This window comes from Vulpes lagopus, chromosome 12, assembly GCF_018345385.1.
Source record: "Vulpes lagopus strain Blue_001 chromosome 12, ASM1834538v1, whole genome shotgun sequence".
In the NCBI taxonomy this organism is placed as follows: Eukaryota; Metazoa; Chordata; class Mammalia; order Carnivora; family Canidae; genus Vulpes; species Vulpes lagopus.
The window spans coordinates 14100887-14113244 of record NC_054835.1 but is presented as its reverse complement, the minus strand read 5'-3'; the positions used below and the strand labels follow the sequence as shown (position 1 = coordinate 14113244).

The 12358-nt window shown below is 45.0% G+C and overlaps 1 protein-coding gene across 1 annotated transcript; it reads left to right on the top strand.

Moving 5' to 3' along the window:
• The first annotated feature begins 11413 nt into the window (after positions 1-11413).
• LOC121473197 (olfactory receptor 1361-like) lies at positions 11414-12358 on the top strand. Its single transcript, XM_041725244.1, has one exon. It carries the CDS (start codon positions 11414-11416, stop codon positions 12356-12358), a length of 945 nt encoding a protein of 314 aa, XP_041581178.1.

Genomic DNA, 12358 nt, shown 5'->3' with positions numbered 1-12358 from the left:
GGAGGCAGCACAATTCCAGACTTCACGTTCTATTACAAAGCTGTAGTGATCGAAACAGCATGGCACTGGCACAAAAAATAGACACACATTTCAAAGGAACAGAATAGAAAACCGACAACTATGTGGTCAATTAATCTTCAACAAAGCAGGCAAGACTACCCAGTGGGAACTGGGCAGCAACACAAAGAGGTACAAAACTGGACCATTTTTTCACACCACACACAAAAATAAATAATATGCTAACTGAAATAAGTCAGAGAAAGACAAATACCGCATGATTTCATTCATATGTGTAATTAAGAAACAAAACAGACAACCATGGGGGGAGGAAGAGGCAAACCAAGAAACAGACTCTTAACTATAAAGAACTACTCTCCCAGAAATCTTGATTTCTATACTCCATGTTTTCTATCCCTGATGGTATGCTTTGTGCTATGAGTTTCAAAGATGCTAATACATGTTCCTTACTGTATGTATGGTTACCAGTGACTATAAAATAGCAGTTCACGGGTGCCTGAGTGGCTCAGTTGGTTTAGTGGGTGCCTTCAGCTCAGGTTATGATCTCAGGGTCCTGGGACTGAGTCCCGGTTCTGGGCTGCCTGCTCAGTGGGGAGTCTGCTTCTCACTCTGCCCCTCCTCCCAACTTGTGCTCTCTCTCTCAAATAAATAAATAAAATCTTAAAAGTTCAAAAAAATAAAATAGCAGTTCAAGCCAATGGCTGGCTTAGTTAGGCATCAGACTCTTGATCTCCGCTCCAGTCTTGACCTCAGTGTCGTGTGTTCAAGCCCCATGGATGTGGAGCCTAAACACACACACACACACACACACACACACACATATCCACACACAAAATAGCAGTTCAGGAAGCAGGTATACATACTCTAAAATGTTGGACTTAACTTATTTAGAATCTTTTGGGCCAGAAGATCTAAAGATTGTCTTAAGAAGAGGAGTGCCTAGGTGGCACAATCGGTTAACCGAGTAACTTGGTTTCAGTTCAGGTCGTGATCACAGTGTAGTGAGATTGAGCCCCACAGCTTGAGACACTCTCTCCCTCCCCCTCTGCCCCTCCCTGCTGCACTCTCTCTCTCTCTCTCAAAAATAAATAAATAAATAAATCTTTTTATGACAACAAAGTAGAGATTGCCAACATTCATGTAAAATTTTTGGTCCACATTTGCAAATTAGTGTTCTCTTGGCCAAGAACCATATGTATACTTTATCTTAGTCTTTTATGTTAATTCATAACAAACTAAGTATGTCCTTAATTTAACAATATTATAATACCAAACCAACAATGCTAATTTTATTTTTTAAATAAAATAAGGTATATTCTAACATAATAAATTATTCAATATAAATTCTTGCCCCATAACATTTCCAGCTGCATATAAACTTCTCAGCACATGAAAGGTCCTTAAAAGAATTCACAATGAAAATTTAACAACCAGAGTCTAAGACTCCTGGAGGTGGCCCAGTCAATTAAGCAGCTGCCTTTGGCTCAGGTCATGATCAGGGGGTTCTGAGATCAAGCCCCACATCAAGTCCCACATTAGCTCCCTGTTCAGTGGGGAATCTGCTGCTTCCTCTTCCTCTGTTCCCCCTGCTTGTGCTCACTCACTTGCGTGCTCTCTTTCTCTCAAATAAATAAAACCTTAAAAAATAAAATAAAAATAAAACTTGTTTCCAATGGTTTATGCTGAAGAAAAAGTGCGAACATTAAATGTCTCATTTTATAGCTTAGTACTTCTCAGGTGCAAGGGCCAAGTCAGGCCACGGCCCTGATTTGGAATTGGCTATCCCATGCTGGAACGAGGCAGATAAAGCTAAGCTCAGTGAGCACAGCTACACATCAGGTGATTATAGAGAAATGCACTCAACAGTCAAAAGAGATGAAAACAAGGTTCTGTTTTCCACAGAGACAAAAATAAAAGAATAAAATAGCTAATACTAAAAATCATGATAGTATTTCACAGGGAGGAGAAGGCACATTCATCACTGCTGAAGGCAGTGTGATTAGTAAAAAGGCTTACTTGAAGAATTTCTTCTCCACATTTGTCAGGAGTTAGAGAACTGCTCACCTCTTTGACCCTGGATTTTCTCTGCAGGGTCCTGAGAGATTGTCAAGGAAGAAAAAAGGCCCGAGTTGATATACCTTCCTTAATAACTTGTTCAAAATGACAATAACAATTAAATAATTTGTGACATATCCACATCATGGAAAATGCAGTTATTAACATTAGCACCATGTAGTTTATTTTTTAAACAAGTGTATGATTGGAAATGAAAAGGAAAAATTTTTATATTTACACAATGCCTAACATTGTGTGTATGTTGGAGGGGAATAAATACAATGAAAATACTTGCTTTACTAAAACATAAAACCCTTTGCCAATATCTCTACATATGTTCTTTATACTTATCTTCTCTTTATACTAAATGTATATATTTTTAAAATTTTATTTATTAATTCATGAGAGACACAGAAAGAGAGGCAGAGGCAGAGGCAGAGTGAGAAGCAGGCTCCCCACAGGGAGCCAGATGTGGGATTTGAACCCAGGACCCCAAGATCACACCCTGAGCCAAAGGTAGACATTCAACCACTGAGCCACCCAAGCGTCCCAAAAATATATATATTTTAAAAGAACTTTATATGTATGCGTGTATGTGGATAGATGGATGATGGATAGATGGATGGATAGATGGATGGATGGATAGATAAAGTTTGTATGACCTGGAAGAAAAGCATGGAACCTGGCTGTCAAAGCTGATTACCTTATAAAGGTGGGATATGAGAGGAGGTCAGGAGAGATTTTTTCTTTATATATCTCTGTATTTTTTTATTTGTTATAACAAGTAAATATTACCCTTAGAATAGGGGAGAAATTGAAATAAAGAAATTTTAAACATAAGGAGGGGAGTAAACAAGAACATTTTTATTTTTAAGAAAAAATAAATTAAAAGGAAAAACAGTACTTAATACCACTAATGTGTACACTTAAACATAGTTAAGATGCAATAAACGTAGGAGTGCATATGTCTTTTCAAATCAGTGTTTTCATTTTCTTTTAGGTAAATACTCAGTACTAGGATTGCTGGATTGTAGGGTAGTTCTAGTTTTAACTTTTTGAGGAAACTCCATACTCTTTTCCACAGTTTGTATCTCTACCAACATTGTATGATGGTTCCTTTTTCTCCACATCCTCATCAACAATTGTTGTTTCTTATGTTTTTTATTTTAACCATTCTGACAATGTAAAGTTGATGTTTCACTGTGATTTTAATGTGTATTTCCCTGATGATGAGTGATGCTGAGCATCTTTTCATGTGTCTGTTGGCCATCTGTATGTCTTCTTTGGAGAAAGGTCTATTCAGGTTGTCTGCCCATGTATTAACTGGATTATTCATTTTGGGTTGTTGTAATGTGTGTGTGTTGAGTTGTGTAAGTTCATTATATATTTTGGATATCAACCTTTTAGTAGATATATTATTTGCAAATATCTTTTTCTATTCACTAGGTTGTCTTTTATTTTGTTGACAGCTTCCTTTAGTCTGAACTCCTATGTTTATTGCAGCATTATTTACAATAGGTAACAGCCCAAGTATCCACTGATAGATGAATGAATAAATCAGATATGATATATATGTACAATGGAATATTACTGAGCCATAAAAAAGAATGAAATCTTGCCATTTGCAACAACATACATGGAACTAAAGGGTATAAAGTTAAGTGAAATAAGTTAGAGAAAGAAAAATACCATATGCTTTCATTCATATATGGAACTTAAGAAACAAAATGCATGAACAAAGGAGAAAAAAAGACAAGCAAAAAAAACAGACTATTAAATTCAGAAGACAAACTGGTGGTTGCTGGAGAGGAGACAGATGGAGGGATGGGTGAAACAGATAAAATGGGATTCCGAATACACTGATCTTGATGAGTACTGAGAAATGTATAAAATTGTTGAATCATTATATTGTACACATGAAACTAACACTGTGTTAATTATTCTTGAAGCTTATAGAAGTTGTTTAAAATGGTTAAGGTGGTAAATTTAATATGTATTTTATCACCATAAAATCTTCTTTTGAAAAAAAGAAAAGAAAATCATGCCTTAAGAATGTATATCAAGCAAGTCTCTGAAGAATCCCTTTGATTTAGTTACTGCCCTTTTTCCACGGCAAACATGTTTCCATTGTGTAGTAGTAGTTAGTATTGCTAAGCAACAGGAACAGTACATAGAACAACATATTATCACATGTTGTAACAACAACGATATTCTTAGGTCATTGGTCAGTATCCCCAGATCTATTTGAAACAACTACTAGCAACATGAGGAAAAGTGCCTCTTTATCACTGAGCTACAGTTATTTCATGTTTATCAGGGGAATGGAAAGACCAAGGTGCCTTCTTAAAAAAAAAATACAGGTCAGAAGGGCACGAGAACAAACCCTAAGACACCTAACATATAGTAACAGCCAGCATGTAGCCTTGGTTTGCTGAGGGGCCGGGGTGGGAGGGGGGCACTATTGCAAAGGCTTTATGTTCCTCATAGCATTCCTATGAAGCAGGTTCTATTATTTTCCCATTTTACAGATGAGACACTGAAGTACAGAAAATTTGAGTAACTTCCCCAAGGTCTGTCTCACAGCTAGCCTTACTCTAAGGTCAGGATGAAGCCAGAGAACCCGGGGAATGGATGCATGGACCCTCTCCCTACTGGAAATTTGTACAGGCAGTCTTTCCCTTCCATTCTATTTCCTGTGGCTCCTCTGCATATACCGTGCCCCCCAGGTCCCTGGATTTGTCCACACTGCTCTCCCACACACCCACATCCTTCCATTCTTCTGCCATTTGAACCCCACTTCCTCCCAGAAATACTCCCTGAACACCCAAGCCACAGGCACAGCTTCTACTCTGGCACACACTGCCCAGCATTGCACTGCCTGCGCCTAAGCCTCCTTCCCTGGATCTGAATGTTAACTATCCACGTGTTCCATTCTCTAACGTGAAAGGATCATCAGACTGTATCAATTCATCCCTCTCAATTTGCTGATGAGGAAACAAGCCCAGAGGAGAGAAAACACATGCCCAGAGTCCCACAGCTGATCAGGACTTGAACCCCACTCATTTCAAGACTGCTCTGACACTCCTGAGAGCCCAGTGGGGCCAGGACCCCATGGACAGTGAACAATGTTTTCAAATGACTGAATAGTTGAGCTGGAGAGGTTCATCCCCTGAGACGTTGCTACCAGTTAGTTCCACAAGTTTTACTGCCTCAGAAGAAATTGATGAGCCTGGGAATTAAGTTGCCCCTCAGATGCAGGAGGGCTGCTGCTGTCAGGCCAGAGGACAGAACAGTCAAAAGGCTTTGGAACAAGGAGAAGAAATCCTCTTGCCTTGGCTCTAGCTGGGCAGGGCTGAGGTCCTAGCATCTCTGACTAGGGCTGTGGGGTGACAGAAGGCAGCACTCCTGAAGCCCATCAAGTGGAGCTCCACAGACTCCCTGAGCCTGCTGTCCTGGGATGAATCTGCCAGTGGTTTTAACCCCTCCTCTCTCCCTAGACTTCTAGGTTAGGTGGGACTTCTGGGGCTGAGGTGGGCCTGGGGCTCAGGGAAGGGCTTTGGGAGCCCAGGATGGAAGACTGGGCATCGAGATCCCCAGCTCCACCTTGTCACTTTCCTCATGGCAGAGCCAGAAGAAAGAGCTCTTTCCTAACAGAGGAATCACAGTGAGGTCACAGCTTTAGGGTGATGGTTGCAGGTCAGCATATGTACAGCCAGGGAGAACAGTCCTTGCTGTGATTGTCAACAAGCCCTGTCCCTCTCGGGCCATTAGCACACCCTTTTAGAAAGAGGCAGAGGGGTGATAGCATCCTCTGAGCACAGGAGGTCACCACACTGAGGGGTGTCTTTCTCAATTCTGGATTCCCAGGTTCTTTGGTTCCCTCTCTCTTATTCAGTCTCTCTAGAAGGGTAGGAAGAAGACACCATGTTGGCTGATGGCTGAGGGGTCCTCATGAAGCCAGTGGGAGCAGAAGCCATCCTTCATGAAGTTTCCTGGTTAGTTAGTGAAACTGTGCTCCCAGCCGGCATGCCACTCCTCTCACTTCTGTTGAGGTAAATCTTCTTCAGGGCATATGTGCCTTAACTCTCCCCTTGCAGGTAGCAGATCAGCCTCTGGTATACAGTGTGGAAGACATAGGTAAGTGGTCAGGCAGGAGACTTGCTGGTACAGAGCAGAATAATCAATAGCAGAAAGGCAAGGGGTTAAATCAAGGGAGAGAGGGAGAGAGGAAAATGAGAAGTACCTGTCAACATGTGACAGAGAAGATGAGGAAGTGCACAACACCATTGTTAGAGTTCAGAGCTGGATACTTGGCTCTGTCCTCAAGTTGCTGAATGACTTCAGACACAGTGTTCTCTGGGCCTTGCTTTCCATTTGCGACATGGCTGTTGGATTAGGTGATATCTTAAAATCATTGCCAGTTGCTGATACCAAGATAGGAAGATTAACTCTTTGATCATATTTTATTCATAAAGCTCTGAATGCCCTTCCTGCCTGGTGCTCAAGTACCTGCCTGGCATAGAGTAGATATAACAGGTGAGATTGCTGTGTAAATTATTAAAGAGAAATGAAAGAGGAATTTGCAGAAAAAGCAGAGGAAGGAGCAAGCCGTTGGAATGGGAAGGGCTTCTCTTGGGTTACAACTGGTTGAAGAGAAGGCTATTCAGGATGTCACTGAGAGAAGAATCTGGGCTGACTAGCAAGAGACTGGAGTCAAAGGGTTGAATAGAAATTCCCAGGGCTGAGGGGCACCAGAGTGGCTCAGTTGGCTAGGCATCCAATTTTTTATTTTGGCTCCGGTCATAATCTCAGGGTCATGAGATGGAGCCCTGCATCAGGCTCTGCGCTGGGCTTGGAGCCTGCTTAAGATTCGCTCTCCTTTCTGCCCCCCACTCCAGCTTGTGCTCTCTCACTCTCCCAAGAAAGAAAGGAAAGAGAAAGAAAAGAAAGAAAGAAAGAAGAAAGAAAGAAAGAAAGAAAGAAAGAAAGAAAGAAAGAAAGAAAGAAAGAAAGAGACTATCTCCCAGGACTGAGAGTACTGGGAGCCAACGATGGCTTCCCTTGTTTGCCACTGCCCATGCCCCACTCTGATAAGGCAAATGGAGACCTTCATCAAGAGTGAGAAGGAGGAAGCTGTTGGTGTTTGCATGTTGACTCCTGTGTGCCTGGAGGAATCCATGGAGGTCTCTACATCTCTGGCATTTTGGGGTGTAGGGGTCTGGGTCTTTGTGTGTATGTGGTATGTATGCCTATGGATCGATCTGTGTATCTGTCTACACTTCTGTCTAAATGACTGTTAGCAGGTGTCCATGTGTGCCCATGTGTATCTGTTCCTGTCCTGGTGGATGTGTCTGGTACATCCATGTGACTGGATTTATCAGGATATGTCTGCATCTCTGCGCAGGTTCATATCTCTGTGTACTTCTGAGTCTTGTGCATCTGAGTGTTTATTGCAAAGGTGATCTTTCCTGCAAGCTACCTGGAAGATGAGATTTCTGGTTCTACATCCTATGTATCTCCACCTCATTTTGTGACCTTAAATAAGTCCAACACCTGCCATGCTTGGGCCTTAGGAAGGGGCTCTGAGTCAACAACAGCAGCTCTGCATGCAGAGGAACCAGTTCTGTGCCAGGTTTTCTGGGGGAGCCAATATAAATTTAGCTGATTTATCTCCCTTCACCATAAGTGTTTAGGGGCTGGGTAGAGGAGGAATTTGACTCAAGAGATAGAGGAAAGAGGTATTTGCATGGGCTGGAGAAGTTAAGAAAGGAGGGTCAGCTTCTTAGAGGAGGTGGAGCCAGAGTTGGGTATTGGGAAACAGTAGGAAGAGCATTTTTGGTAAGCAGCAGTTCATGGAAAAGGCATGTGAGAAAGGTGTAAATGAGAGATGGTGATGATGCTGACCCGGCTAGAGCGGGGAGACAGAGAAGCATGTGGAAGCAGTGGAAGCTGAGACCACCAGAGGACCAAGTTGGAAAGCTTTGGCTGCCGGGCTGAGCCATTTACACTGTACCTGATGGGCAGTGGAAGAGAAGCAGGGCAATAAACTGAGTAGAAAGAGCGTGACCCAAGAATTCCCAGGGCCCTTATAGCTCTGGCTTTCTCTCTCTTTAAGGCTGCTGTCCTAGACCACAGAAAGCACACTGAATGTCTCTGGGTGAAGATGAATGATAATACATCTGTCCTTAAGACTGGGGACTTCTGGTCAGGAAGGAACTAAGCCCACAGACTCTGCAGACAGTACTGAAGCCTGGCATGCTCCCCCGCAGGTGAGAGAATTCAACATTCCTCTGCTGTCTTCTTTCCTTGGGTCCTATCTTCCTCCCTACCCCACTCCACAGTGGAAGGGAGTGGAAGGGAGGCCTTACAGTGGAAGGGAGGAAGAAGCCACATGTCAGCTCTCCCCACCCACAAAACACCTTTCTGCTTCACATTCTGTCCTCTGAATCCCCTTCCCACTCCCAGGTCTCTATCTGGTGATATCCTGCTTATTCTTCCAGTTCCAGTTCAAATCTCACCTCTTCTTTGGAATCTTCCCTGAATCAGCCTAGCAGAGGAAATTACTCCTGCTTTGTCCATACAGTTAGTGTAGTGTTTATTATTGTGCATGGATAAGGTCAAGCACAATGGCTGACCTACCTGTATAATCTTAGAGACCAATACAAAGCCTGACCCAAAGCAGATACTCAACAGATAGATGTGAAGTGTACAGTTGAACTGTTATACTGTCCCCAGGTAACTCCACACAGCCCAACCCCAACAAGACCACTGTATCCAATTCCAGTTAAGAAACACAATGACAAAGCAGAGGCGATCAGAATGGAAAAGGACCTGGAAATTAGGTCCTATAAGAAAGAATCTAAGGCACCAGGCGCTTTTGGGCTGGAGGAAAGAATACTTAGTAGACTTAGAATGGATTTTTAAAAATATTGTGTGAAGAGCTTCAGAGAAAGGAGATTAGTTGTTTAACTCCCAGTGGCCAAAACTGTGATAACTTGTAGAAGTTACAAGGAAGCAGGTTTCAGCTGAGATTAAGAAAGGCATCTTTAAATAACTACAGACTTCCATCAGTAGACTGGATTGCTTCTAGTAACCTCAGGGAACAGGAAGAAAGCATCAGAAGTTGATGGAAAGGGAACTAACATCTACTAAGCATTACCTGCTACAGACTTATATGTACATTGAGTACATATGTACTTGGCATCATTTCATCTCATCTTGGCATCACCATGCAGGGAAGAATCATCAATATTTCCAATTTATAGATGAGGAGAGTAGAGATGAAATGAAGATGAGTTGATGTTTACAAAGCCAATCAAGACTAAAACCCAGGTGGCTCTTTCTGCAAACCTGGTCACCTTTCCTCTACATCACACAGCCACCCATCTGGAGGTGGGGAGGGAAGGTCAGGGGCTCTGCAGAGAAGAATCCTGTACCTCAAAAGGAGATATATGGCAGAGGTGCCAAGGCCCTGTCTCTTCAACACTTTGGCTCTATGCTGGGGAAAAGGAGGGAGTTGGCATAAGTGGATGACTCCCTGGGACAGCCAATGGGTGACAGTGATAGAAAAGCAGTAAAATGAAAAAAAAAAAAAAGGCTATATCTGAGGCTTCTCCTGGGAGGCAACAAGAGCAGACCCTGCAGTTTGCCCATTACCTCCTCTCTTTCACCTTCCCTTCCCTCTTTTATCTCTCATTGCTCTTTAAAAAGTTTCGTTCAGCAAATGCTTATTGGGTGAATTTTTATGCATAGGTCCCTGGCAAGATGGAACAAACACAGGGCCTCCCTGCTAAGAGCTCGCTAAGTCTAGTCTCTGGGATCTCGCCAAAGCCGGGCACTCTTTCCTGCGGGGGATAGACGAGGCTAGTAATAGAACATTTATAGAAACTTTGGAACAGTGGGAGAAAATGTGTTTTAAGGAAGAGATTGGGGGGGAGACAAAATCAGTGCCTTGTTTCTGAGGTTATTGAAGTCACTTGGTTAACTGAGAAACTTTGAGGTTTTCTGTCCGTTGAGGTCAGAGCAAAGACAAACCTTGCCCCAGTATCATATATGAATTTTACCTTCTTCATTCCATGCCTCCTCTACCAACAACAACTCCATACAAACTCTTCCCCTTGTCTGGATGTCCCCCGCCCCCCACACACACACATACACACCGTAACATGTCTGTAGGATAAACCCCTATTCATTCTCTAAGACCCAGTTCCAATCCCATCTCTTCTTTAAATTCTTCCCAGACTCCTCCAGCAGAATAATTTACTCCCATGTGGTTCATAAAATTAATAAACTATGAAACACCGCCAGCTGCCCTAGGTCAAACTGTAGGCAAAAGCTAAGACTTACCCTGTTCCCCATAGCACAAGAGTCAGCAAACTATGTCTTACAGACCAAATCTGCCCCCCTTTTCCTCTTTTGTAAATGAAACTTTATTGGAACATAGCCATAGCCATTCATTTATATACTATCAAAGGCCTTTTTCATGCCGCAATGGCAGAGCTGAATACTTGCAATCGAGACCATGGTCCACAAGCCTGAAAAGTTTATTCTAAGATCCTTGATGGAAAAGCATAATAATTCCTGAGTTAACACACAATGTGTGGTGAATAAATGAATGGCGAATGCTATAGGGTGTTTTATGAAGAAACTTCAGCTGCTATTCAGATGGTCTGGGTCCCAGTTCTGCCCCAACTACTTGTTTGACTAAGCAAATGATGGTGCATGGTAAGTACATAGATGGCAGATAGGTAGACAGGTAACAGTTTTGTATGCTGGGTGCTGTGCTAAGTATTTTAAGGTTCTTATCTGCTTTAGCTTCACAACCAACCCCAGGGGTAGGTAGCTGTTAGGATCTCCCCCCCGTGAAAGAAGAAGAAACTGAGGCTCAGAGAGGTCGCACCCGGCCCAGTGGTAGAGACAGGTCTCAAAATCAGATTCGATCCACTCCAAGCTTGAAACTACCCACCACCTTCTGAAATTCCCTTTCTTCATGAAACGGGCGGGCAGTGTGGTCGCCAAGCCTTTTCAGCGGCAATTTAAAAACAGGACGTAGTCAGCCTCCACTGTAACCTCCACCAGTCCCGACTCCCTCAGAATTCAGGGGCATCTGATGCTCAGTCCAGCCTCCTCCTGGCCAGTGGGTGAAGTGGGCACTCAAACAACTGATTGTTCGGTTGGGGAGGCCTCAGGCATGGTTTGTGGAGAGCTTGATAAAATCTTGTGCCTTAAAAAAAATAAATAAAAACAGGACGTAGAACCCCGCCGTGCGGAAGTCTGCCTAGAGGTGCCAGGACCCCGGCCTGCTCCTCGTCTGTGGCGCCCGCGCCTGTCCAGCTGCTCCATGGCCCCGGGCAATGCCACGGCAGCCGCAGAGTTCCTCCTCCTGGGCCTGCTGGACGGAGCGGACGTCCACCCGCTGCTCTTCCTGCTTTTCCTCGGTGTCTACTTGCTCAACGCGCTGGGCAACCTGACCATGGTGGTGGTGGTGAGGTGGGACGAGGCCCTCCGCTGCCCCATGTACTACTTCTTGGGCCACCTGAGCCTCGTGGACGTGTGCTTCACGAGCGTCACGCTCCCCAGGCTGCTGGCCGGCCTGCTCCACCCGGGCCAGGCCGTGTCCTTCCAGGGATGCTTTGCCCAGATGTACTTCTTCGTGGCCCTGGGCATCACGGAGAGCTACCTGCTGGCAGCCATGTCCTACGACCGCGCGGTGGCCGTGTGCCGGCCCCTGCACTACCGGGCGGCCCTGACGCCGGGGCGCTGCGCCGCGCTGGTGGCCGCGTCCTGGGCGGTGGCCCACCTGCACTCGCTGCTGCACACGCTGCTCATCTCGGCGCTCTCCTACCCGCGCCCCGCCGCCGTGCGCCACTTCTTCTGCGACATGACGGTGATGCTGAGCTTGGCCACCTCGGACACGGCGGCCGCGGAGACTGCCATCTTCTCCGAGGGCCTGGCCGTGGTGCTCACCCCGCTGCTCCTCGTGTCGCTCTCCTACGCGCGCATCCTCGCCGCGGTGCTGGCGCTGCGGTCGGCCGGGGGCCGGCGCCGCGCCCTGTCCACCTGCGGGGCCCACCTGGTGGTGGTGTCGCTCTTCTTCGGCTCTGTCCTTTCCGTCTATTTCCGGCCCTCGTCTGCCTACTCTGCGCGCTACGACCGCCTGGCCAGCGTGGTCTATGCGGTGCTCACACCCACCTTGAACCCTTTCATCTACAGCCTTCGCAACAAGGAGGTCAAGGGCGCCCTGAAAAGGGGACTCGGGTGGAGGGCTGCGTCCCAAGAGTGGTGA

Bases quoted from the DNA above. Each gene is read 5' to 3' on its own strand.
- LOC121473197 (XM_041725244.1), top strand. From the start codon at position 11,414: ATGGCCCCGGGCAATGCCACGGCAGCCGCAGAGTTCCTCCTCCTGGGC.